At 36.9% G+C, this 11417-nt stretch overlaps 2 protein-coding genes across 5 annotated transcripts in view; one reads left to right on the top strand and one right to left on the bottom strand.

Moving 5' to 3' along the window:
* LOC117181824 (RUS1 family protein C16orf58 homolog) overlaps positions 1–11417 on the top strand; it is a 22196-nt gene that overhangs the window by 2638 nt on the left and 8141 nt on the right. For all 4 annotated transcript variants that reach the window (XM_033374814.1, XM_033374816.1, XM_033374817.1 and 1 more), the window contains exons 3-4: positions 4264–4424; positions 4645–4837. In XM_033374814.1, the coding sequence (XP_033230705.1) occupies positions 4264–4424; positions 4645–4837 (354 nt within the window). The remainder of the gene's footprint in view (positions 1–4263; positions 4425–4644; positions 4838–11417) is intronic.
* LOC117181826 (RWD domain-containing protein 4) overlaps positions 5211–11417 on the bottom strand; it is a 25457-nt gene continuing 19250 nt past the window's right edge. The window contains exon 5 of the mRNA XM_033374818.1: positions 5211–5377. Coding sequence (XP_033230709.1) covers positions 5286–5377 — 92 coding nt within the window. The 3' untranslated portion in view covers positions 5211–5285. The remainder of the gene's footprint in view (positions 5378–11417) is intronic.

Below are 11417 nucleotides of genomic sequence, written 5' to 3' on the forward strand. Positions count from 1 at the left end.
AATCCGGGCGATTTAAGGAAAGCAAACGTTAGCTCACAAGACATTGACTGATCCTTCACATTTCTGTGGAAGATACCGTGCATCCTATTATCGAGGAGCTGTCCATGAAAGTTTTTCTCTTGTGCTTTCTTAATCCGGGCTTTCAGGAGCGAGTACTCGAGATAGATTAGATTTGATGCATTTTGCTCACCCCTAATATTGAAGTCAAGTCCGAGTGTTTCAGCAGCCTCCTCCGCTGCTTTGTACAGAAATGCTCCTTTGCCCACTTCCTCGTGATTCCTGACCATTTTAAGATTAGGGTCTCTTCCAGTTGCAACTCTATGTGCTGTACCCAGAATAATCCTGTTGTGAAGACATTCAAGACTCAATATTCCGCGACCCCCTTGACGGCGTGAGATGTACAGTCGCGGAACGGAAGACTTAAGATGCATGCTTTTGTTCATGTGCATAACCTTTCTTGTCCCGATATCAAGAGATCTGAGCTCGTTCTTCGTCCATGGAACTACTCCAAATGAATAGAGTAGTACCGGGACGGCAAGCATGTTCGCTGCAGATACTTTGTTCCTCGCCGACAGTTCGGAAGGCTAAATCTGTCGGATGAGACGTTTGTATCTGCTTCGGAGAGTATCCTTTATAGATGTCACATCCTGAATGCGGCTCTGTGGCACGCCCCGGTATGTATACGTCTCTCCAGCGCAAAGGTGTCGTATGGCGCTTCTATTAACGAGCTCAGGATCTTCAGGGATGCCATTAAGTTTTCCTCTCTTCAAATGAACCTTGGCGCATTTGTCTAACCCAAATTCCATTCCAATTTCCTTAGTATATCGTTCGACAATCCCCAGAGCTAGATGCAGTTGCTCTCTGTTTTTAGCATAGATCTTAAGATCGTCCATGTAAAATACATGAGTGACCTTGTACTTTCGATCTGCAGGTTTGCCGCACAAGTACCCGTCGGAATGGCGCAGTGCTAGAGATAGTGGCAATAATGTAAGGCAAAAGAGGAGTGGTCTCATGGTGTCGCCCTGAAAGACACCTCTCTGAAACGTGACCTTGTTAGTTGTCACACGATTTTTTTGCCAGATGAGATAGTAAATCTGGTTTTTCAAAGCGGCATCAATCTCTATGCACCCAACTATTTGCGAATGAACCTTTAAGATTTCCAAAAGACAGATGATAAGTCTATGGGATGTAGAATCGAAAGCTTTCCGATAATCAATCCAGGCCATCGATAGGTCACGCTGGTGGAATGCTGCATCTTTGCAGAAACACATCTATCGATGAGCAGGTTCTCCCGACATCCGGCTACGCCTTTCTTTGAGCCTCGTTGTTCATACCACCATCCACCAACCATTGTAGAATCGGCTCTTCCGACTTCAAATATGAGATGAAAATACGGGCCAAATGCTGATGGTTTGAAGAACACTTCTTCCACCAGAAGGTTTTGATACAATCTGATCCCGGTGCGGAATAGTTCTTCATCCCTCTTAATACTTTTTCACCTGCTCAGTAGTGATGGGTGGGAATTCTTTATCAGGTGTTATGAGGGCAACACATAACTCCTTGAAGCTATTTATATTTTCTGAGTCTTCGTCCAGTCTATGCTGAACTTCGTAGACTTCTCTCCAAAATACTTCGACCTCCTTCGGTTTGGGTAGGTGTTCGACAGTAACTGGAGGGTCTTGGAAGAGTCGAGGTGGGTCAGAGAGAAACTGTTGATTTTCTCTGACCCATCTCTCCCTCCGCTCTAGACTTCTCTTAGCGTCAGATAGTACCCATATTCTCTCAACAACATGTTGCCTGATGGTCAGCAGCTTTGACTTGTTAAGTGTGTGATAACGGGTCCGGAGTTCGCGCGCGAACTTTCGAACCTTGGCGGTAAAATTCTTGCCAGATGTGATGTAGTCAATCACACATTGAATGCGGGACGCGTACTGTTTTGCCCAGCTTATCTTTATGGCAAGTTGATGCATTCGTCTTTTGGTCTTATGATCAGCCGTTGGTTTTGTTTTACGGTTTGCATCGACTAAAGCTCTCGCTGCATTATACACAATAATTGATAGATAGCCCAGAGGTCGGATTCACCGGAAAAATGTCCACGAAGCTCGTCATCCATTTCAGCCAGATCTTTAGGCTTGAGAGAAACCTTGGTGTTGATGTTTCTCCGAGTCGTAAAGCATCGCTCTTCATCTATTGGATGCCTGCCCGCGGTTGGTCTTAGTGTCGCCTCTCTTTCTTTGTTGCCGGCTTGTTCTAGCTGTTATAGAGTAGGCGTTAATTACTACGAGACCACCCCTGAACAATTGTTCGCGACTGTCTATTTATTTTTGTAACCATATTCAGCAGAAACCCTTGGTACAGGGACCCTCTATCCGCAACCCGAGGACGCGTTTGGTGGCTATATATATATATACAAAAGTGAAAATTGATACTTATTTAGCAAGATGAAAAATTTGTTGTGTCGTTTAAAGTTTCAAACTAAATCAAGCACAAGTACAAAACAAAATTTATCCTAAAAATGAAATTTTATTGTTTTTCTGAAAGCCTGATTAACACGGTTGGCATCTTATTTAGCTAACGAACGTATTTAAGTGTTTTAATGCACAACAATACAATTGGTCCATAAAGCATGGTGGAGTGGTATTAGTTACTTTTCACATGTCATTAATATCTTTGAGGTTATGCTTTTTGTTTTTTAATAAAATGTTTTTTTATTTGCCTATTAACGAACACTGTTAAATTTACATGTATTTTACAGAAGTTTAGTGTATACCAACTTTTCTCGTTAAATATGGTCATTACGATATATCGTGACAGACCCACATTTGAGACATCATAGTAACAGGAGTAACAATAATTTTAATGTTTTGCCTCATCAAACCGATTCATTTATCATTAAATGAAGCCTCTATTCTGCAATCGAACCTAATGTTGTTATATGTAGTCGTATACCCACATTAATAAATTTAAAAATATGGATGAGATTCAGTCAAACTTTCATAAATGAAAAATATTCTACAAATGCACAATATGAAATTATAAGTATTAATCATTTTAATTTTATGTCTGAGTCTTGAAAATTGAGCTTTTTTTAATTTCGGGTATTCTAATTCGATAAATTTTAAGCATATTTTGCAAATTTGAGAACTTCTGGCTTTCAATTTGAAATTGCATATTTTTCAACGATTTAAATTTGAAGGTGGCTCAATCTGAACATTTGAATTTAAAATCATTTTTTTTGGATTTATATAATTTTATTCACATGTCATGCTTGCGAGAAGGAGATGTCGATTTCGATCCTTGTGCCGCTTGCAATGCAAATTCTTGAATGTTTTTCTATCGGGGCTTTGATAGTTCGAAATCCACCTTAAACTTTAGGTCCCTTCAAAAGAGGTTCCATGTCGAGAGGAAAACTGTTTGGGAGTTATTAGCCAACTTGAAAAGTCTCTGAAAAGAGTTAGCAATCTCCTTGCGAGGGGGCTCAATGTTAAAGGGTTTATCGCTCGGTGGTCGCCGGTAGATTTCGAGTAATGAACTAATACATCCACTCACATAAAACATCAAGACAGTGCGCTGCATTTATGCATCTAATATTCTAATCTATGACTCTCGTAATAGCACGGAACGTACCGTGAGAACTTTGTGAACTCTACACTAGAACGTCCCTGGAACGTGTGAAATGTCCCGCCCCTTTGGGACGTTGTAGGTACGTCTGACTGTGACCTGAAGGGTACTCAACGTTATTGTTAGTATTGACAATAAATATCACGTAAACCGTAAGAGATAAGTAAAAATCGATCTCAGTTTATAATATCTGCATATCGTATTATAGTATAATGTACGCGATACTCAAAACTCAAAATGTCATCCGTTTTTTCCTATCTCTTATGGTTTATGAGATATTTGTTGCTCAAAATAACGATCACAATAAGGTCTCAGTGGATGTTCCAAAAAAGCAGGCATGTTACACATTCCGGGCTAGTGGCTGAAACGTTCCAGTGGAACATCCCCAAGGTGTCCACGGGACGTTCCAGACACGTTTCTGAAACATTTCGTGATATTTGGGCTCAGAGGAATCTCTCCATGTACCCTAAACAGGCCGTCTGTCTGCATAACTTGACTAGGAAGGCTGCCGGATATCAGTGGGTTAAGCTCACAGCTGTGTAGAGATCCGCGTCATATTGTAACTTTAATTTAACTCATTACAGAAGTTAAACTCTTTAATCCTACTTCATTAAAAGGGGATTCAGTCTAATGAATTTACAGGCATTTGCGAGTACTATCATGGGAACTCTTACAACACATTCGATTATGCAAGGTGTAGGTGTAGGAGAATCGACTGCAACTCCTTTAGCGGCTGCAATTACATGGATTTTGAAAGATGGAACTGGAATGATCGGGCGCATCGTGTTTACCTGGTGGAAAGGGTATTAATAATCTTTTTAATATTCTTATCAAATATGTATTTTGTTTTCTAAATCACACTATAATTTAACGGTTTTTTTACTATAGTCTGTCTTAAACACGTTGAAAATTCTTTTCTTTAATCCACTTTAATTGAAAATCAGTCAATCTTGAACAGATGAAAACTTGTAAACATATTCGAGCTTTTAAACATAATTCAATTTTTTTTTGTAAATTTTTTAGAAGCGTTCTCGATGCTCAATGCAAACAGTGGCGACTCTTTGCAGACGTGATTAACGATATAGCAATGGGAATAGAATTAGTGGTTCCTTACTTTTCACAGTATTCTATGATAGTACTATGTGCATCAACAGGCCTGAAATCGATCGTTGGAGTTGCCGGAGGAGCAACAAGAGCCGCGATAACGCAGCATCAGGTTGAATGTTAAATATTTTATATTTTTAAATTACAGTAAACTTCCACCTATGTTCGCCACCGTAAAACGTATACGCTCACGAATTTCCCCCTGTGGAGGGGCCCCCACCTCTACCGCCAACTAAAAATTAATAATGTATAATAGAATCAAAAACCGACTTAAATATTTCGCGGCATATTGAGTATTCCAGCATAACGTGGCGGTCATGGACATATAGGTGGAAATGTTAGGAAGGTTAGTACAGTCCTCGACATACACATAGGTATAATATTTTTGACATAAGAGCGCATAATAGTCCAGAGAACCTTTTTCGATAAAATATTCTTAAGGAGCTAGTACACAAATAAAGACCCTTTTTCAACAATTATTTTTTGGTAGTATACTTTATTACATAAAACTGGGTTTCTCAGAATATTATAGTGCATATTTTTAAATGTAAAAAAAAATTTTAATCTTTTTTCATGACTTCCCGCGGAGATACGCCAGCCCGAAAAAAATTGATTTTCATTCGACGGCCACGATAACTCCACTTTGGCTTATCTGAAACACAAAATCCAAAACGATTATTAAAAGGCACATGCGTGGGTATCGGATGAACCTTAATTATTAAAAAAATATAAAAAATGAATGAATGGTAGGAGTTTTTGTTTTTGACCGTTTTTTGCAACGTAAATTGTTTAAAAAAGTTGTTGAATGTTAATAAAAAATCTCTGAGTTTTCTTTAGCAAAATAGCTTGGCCCATTTGAGTCTATAAACCAAGTCGATTTGAAACAAAATAGTCTCGGAGATAGTTTGAGAGATTTGGGTCCTTTTCAAGATCCTTTTAGGGGTCGTTTTAAGAGTGTTGCGACGGTAATATAAGGTTCCTTTTGTATTCGTCACGTGCCGGGCGGGCGTAGTTATTTACAGTAGTTGGTCGTGGCTAATCCACTCTCCCTTTTTAAATTTCTCTTCAAATTATTAACACCTTTTTTTAATTGATGAATTTTCTCATTATACTTATTTATAATTATAACTTATATACTGATATACAATTTTCTAGTTGAATTCAAAAATGTTGTCTTTTTTGGCGTATCTCATTCCATTTACGAGAAGCGTTCTATTAATTCCAATTTTAAGCATTAAAAAAAAAGTTAGATACCTGAAGTCATCGAAATCCATAGATTCCGAATTATTATGTTTTAGGCTGTTAACTATGAAATTAAAAAAAATCTACTTCTAAATTTTAATCCGAAAGCTTAACAAAGGACCCTTAAGTGTCGGCTACTCTATTGAGATAGCCTCTCTGCTTGTTATTTATGATCGTATTCTTATTTCAATTTCGGAAAGGATATTTTAAAGCCTTCTGACCATTTAAACGAGCTTCCTGGACCTTCAAAAATATCTACCTGAGTGCCTGCGGAGAATTTCTTTGAGATTCTTTGACCTAAAGAATTTTTAGTATATACTCAAAGAATCTTTTCGGTAGGACATATATGATACACAGAATAAATGTAGTTATGGGTAGTTTATGGGAACTAGAACAGTGAAACTCGGTAACCTTGGGTTTTCGGGGACGCTGAAAACGAACCCGACGTCAAAATTCAAAATGGCGGATGCAATATGGCGGACGAAATATATGAAAATTGATCCGATATGCTACATGTTTGCTATTCGGGGGTTTTCAGGGTCGCTGAAAAGGAATCGAACCTCAGAATTGAAAATTCAAAATGGCGGATACACTATGGCGGACGAAATATATAAAAATTGATCCGATTTGCTTGTTGTTTGCTACTCGGGGGTTTTCAGGGTCGTTGAAAACGGATCCAAATGATTAAAAAACCCGCACTAATACTACCGGATAAGTACTAAAGAATTGTTTAATTCGTTTTTCAGGATACGTTTTTTCGATCTCGCGGTGCCAGATCGAGTTCATGGAGCCCGATCTTATATTAAAAGTTGGTTCATGCACACCGTGCGTTACAAACGCTTCGGGGGCTTCGCGGCGTATTTCGGTTTTCAGACACTTTCAGCACGCTTTGAGACAAATGTTGGTTTCTATCCTATTTTTAGATATATATAGTGACCAAAAATGGGAAGCAAAATTTTTAGATTTTTTGAAAAATTATTTGTGTACTAGCCCCTTAAAGTAAAAGTAAGCAAGTTATAAAAGTCTGAATGTTCAAGTTATCATGCTAGAATAGGTGGAAATGTCACCCGCTGGAAGGTTACATGCTCTTTGGTACATGGCACTGCAACTGCACACGACTTTTTGGAGAATTTTCTAAATGTAAAGGTAGGTTATAAAGCCCTGGATAGTAATATTTCTCAAGTGTCGCACATATTTTCTCGGCCATGCTCCATTCTTTTGTCAATTGACGGTATTTCAGTGTCACGAAATAAAATATCCATAATTTGAGGTTAGTGTATCAGATAGGGTACTCCCACCTCAAATTTCAGACAGTTTATTGTATTTCGGGGCACTGAAATATCGTCAATCGACAAAATAATTGAACATGAGTGATAAAATGCATTCTATACTGGAGAAATATTGCTATTCTGACATTTATGAGTTACTTTTACTTTTCGAATATTTTCTCGAAAAAGTTGTCTATATTCCCATGGCGAAATATTAAAATACTCAATTCAAACTTCCCGCTATTCGGGCCTATTTTTTGAATTGGTCAACTACTCTCGCGGGCGTGACCGTATAGCCCCTACAGGGACCGTGGTGGGAGGTGAAGGAACTGCGCACGCGGAAATAAGTGCATATATGGGCAGCGGAACTAGTTGCGCCCGGGCATACGCGAGCGCGGACATAGTTCGAAGTTTACTGTATCTTATTAATACGAGAAACACATGTATCTTCAAACTACTTTCTATAACAATAAGTATAAGAAGCTGGTGAATGTCACACAATGCAGTTTGTGTAATTGACATTTATTTTACAACTCGTGAGGCAATACTACCACCGGTAATTATTGTCCAAATGTCTGAATATTTTACAGATAAAGTGATGAAAGATAGACTTATTCTAACCTTGAACATCTAAAAACACATCCAGAAAAAAGTTCTTATTAAATTAAAAAAAAAACCATTTATTTAAACAAAATGTTTGCTTAAATGATTTGTTTGATTTAAAACAAAATTCTTTTGATTCAAAAACGTTACTGGGAATAATGAAAGAAATAATTTCTTTAGAGTCAGTAATTTGAAATAAGCAAATTATTTCTTTGAATCAAAGAAATATTTTCTTAATCCACATTACTGATGTGCCACTAGACTTTGCGCAGAGCTAATCAGTGCAGGCGGCTCTTGGTAATAATTTAAGTCGATAAATGTGTGGTAAAGAAGTGTGCGATATCCTTGCATCATAGGATTGTTATGCAAATGCATAACAAAATAATAACGTTGAATTTAATAACATATTAAAAGTAATTTGCTGACAGTGTTAAATAATCTTTAACTGTTTTGAGTGATCTTTTCGACATTTCCCATTTCTAAACGAAAGAAAACTGAAAAAACGGCATTTTTTATATAAAATATCCGCAGTGTTGAAATTTTGAACCAAAATCGTAAGGTGCGTTTATTTTGATTGTAAATCGGGATTATTTATCATAATTATTTTAATCGAATCTACAAAAAAGAATGATTAATAAATGTTTATTTTCATTTTAAATGATTAAATTACATCTATAAAGGATAATTTAATGAAGATATAAATTATTTGACAGTTTTCGAAGACTGTAATGTAATAAATAGATTAAAGCTTATCGTGGGTGAAATTTTATAAATTTTTATAATTTTATAGTACCTTTTTTAAATTTTATAATGTTCTATTTTTAAAATTTGGCTAATATACAGACAATAAGACTTTGGGAAAATTCAAAATTATTCAGAACTTTATTTTAAAAACTTAATTTTCATTTTTGAAGATTTAAAAATATGCCGAAAAAGAATCTGAAAGATTTTAAACCTATTTTTTCGGATTACATTTTGTTTATTTGTAAAAGTTTCAGTAGTTCTGAAAATAATTGAAAATAATTTAAATCTTGAGAAGAATCCGAAAAATTTAAAACGAAATGTAAATTTTTTATGATTTAGAACAAAAAATGAGAAGCCTTTTAAGAATTTTGAAAGGTTTTAGGAGAACATTCAAATTGTCTCAAGATTCCTGTTAACATTTCTAATGATTTCTTTATTTTGAAGAAGGGATTCTAAATGAAAATCGAAAAGTACACAAAAATTCTATTGTGCTTAATAAATATTTTCAACTATTCAAACAATTCCAAGTTATTTTTAAACTTGTGAAAAATTCCATTTTTTCAATGTAGATAGTTAAAGATTCTGAAACAGCAAGATGGATTAAAATTACGGAAAGTTTTAAAAGAATCAAATTTTTTCTTTAAATTCCCAGAAAAATATTAAATGATATTTTATTGTGAAAAATTAACTTTAGGATAATTTTCTAAAAGATTTCAAAGTATTTCCAAAATATGTCGAAAAATAATCTGGGTCTTTAAAAAATTTTAAGAAAAATTCAAAAAATTTTAAGACATTTAGAACGTTCAGATATATTAAAAAGATTTTTAAAAAAGTTTAATTTAATAATTATAAAAATTTGGAGAAAAAAATGTGCATTTTTTACAATTTGGGAAAAAAGCTTTTCATGAATTTGGAAAGTTTTTCAAAATATCAAATAATATTCTTTAGATTATTAGGAAAATTTAAAGTTATTTTCTGGTTTTTTATTTTGCAGAATATTTTTAAAATTGCAGTTTAAAAATTTGCAAGTTAAAAAAACCTAAGGACGACTGCCTTCTGCATTTTTACCGCGAGTGTTTTAGCATATTGTTCACACGCAAGGATGCTTTTCAGATTACTAACCAGTGAAAGCTTGGCACCTCCAAGAGCGCCAATGATAAGGACTATTCGTTCGACAGAGTATTCGGGGTACAATCGTCGCAAATCCCTTATGAAGTCTCTATACCTCTCTTTCTTTTCATTCTCCTTGGCTATGATATTTTTGTCAGCTGGCGCCGAAAATGCGATAACGAACATGATTCGCTTCTCGAAGTCAAGAAGAACCATGTCAGGCCTAGAGTGTGCAACAGAAACAATTGTCAAGAGTATAAAGTTCCAGTATATGCGGCACTTCTCATCCTCGACAATTGACTCCAATTCCCTAGGACTGTACCAAATGCTCGGAGTGTGCATGGCACGCCCTGCAGCTATCATCGGGAATGTCTTGACTCAACATTTGGCGACGATATGTTAAGGTGGAAATGACACCGTCTTGACATGTCAAAATGAAACCCACCGTGCCAGACTTCAATTCGGGTGATTTAAGGAAAGCAAAAGTTAGCTCACACGACATTGACTGATCCTCCACATTTCTGTCGAAGATGCCGTGCATTCTTTTATCGAGGAGCTGTTTACGGAAGTTTTTCTCTTGTGCTTTCTTAATCAAAAAAAGGGGCTATGTAAGCGGAACGCCTACTCTACCACAGTCAGGACAAGCCGGCAACAGAGAAAGAGAGGAGACAGTAAGCCCAACAGCGGAAAGGCATCCGATAGATGAAGAGCAATGCTTTGTGAACCGGAGAAACATCAACACCCAGATTTTTGTCAAGTCTGAAGATGAAGTCGGAAGAACCAATTCCGGAGTGGTGGTGGAAGAGAGCACAAAACTTCTGCCGAAAATAGGCAACTTAGCTGACCCGAAGAATTACAGGCCAATCACTTGTCTGAACACACTGTATAAGATATTCACAGCTATCCTAAATGATATGATTGTTCGGGCAATTGAACCTGTGTGGCAAGAAATGTATGAAGAACGCGGCTCAAAGAAAGGCGTAGCAGGATGTCGGGAGAACCTGCTCATCGATAGATGTGTCTGCAAAGATGCAACATTCTACCAGCGTGACCTATCGATGGCCTGGATTGATTACAGGAAAGCTTTTAATTCAACCTCCCATAGACTTATCATCTGTCTTTTGGAAAGCTTAAAGGTTCATCCGCAAATCGTGAGGTGCATAGAGAGATTGATGCCGCTTTGATGACAACACGCTCACCTTTCAGAGAGGTGTCTTTCAGGGCGACACCTTGAGCCCACTCCTCTTTTGTCCCACATTATTGCCACTATCTCTAGCACTTCGCAATTTCGACGGGTACCTTTGCGGTAAACCTGTGGATCGAAAGTACAAGATCACTTATGTATTTTACATGGACGATTTTAAAATCTATGCTAAAAATAAGGAGCAACTACATTAGCTTTAGGGATTGTCGAACGATATACTAAGAAAATAGGAATGGAATTTGGGTTAGACAAATGCGCCAAGGTTTATTTGAAGCGAGGAAAACTTAATGGCATCCCTGAAGATCCTGAGCTCGTTGATAGAAGCGCTATACGACACCTTTGCGCTGGAGAGACCTATACCAGGTGTATACATATGAAACCGGTATTGCCATTTAGCGGCCAGTAGGCACACTTGTAGACACTGTCGGAACTTACCACTTGTGCTAATTGGCGTATTGTCATCTGTCAACAATATCCAATACCAAACATTTCAAGTTTCATATGACATCGTGATTTTTTTC

Source organism: Belonocnema kinseyi, chromosome 10 (assembly GCF_010883055.1).
Source record: "Belonocnema kinseyi isolate 2016_QV_RU_SX_M_011 chromosome 10, B_treatae_v1, whole genome shotgun sequence".
Classification (NCBI taxonomy): Eukaryota; Metazoa; Arthropoda; class Insecta; order Hymenoptera; family Cynipidae; genus Belonocnema; species Belonocnema kinseyi.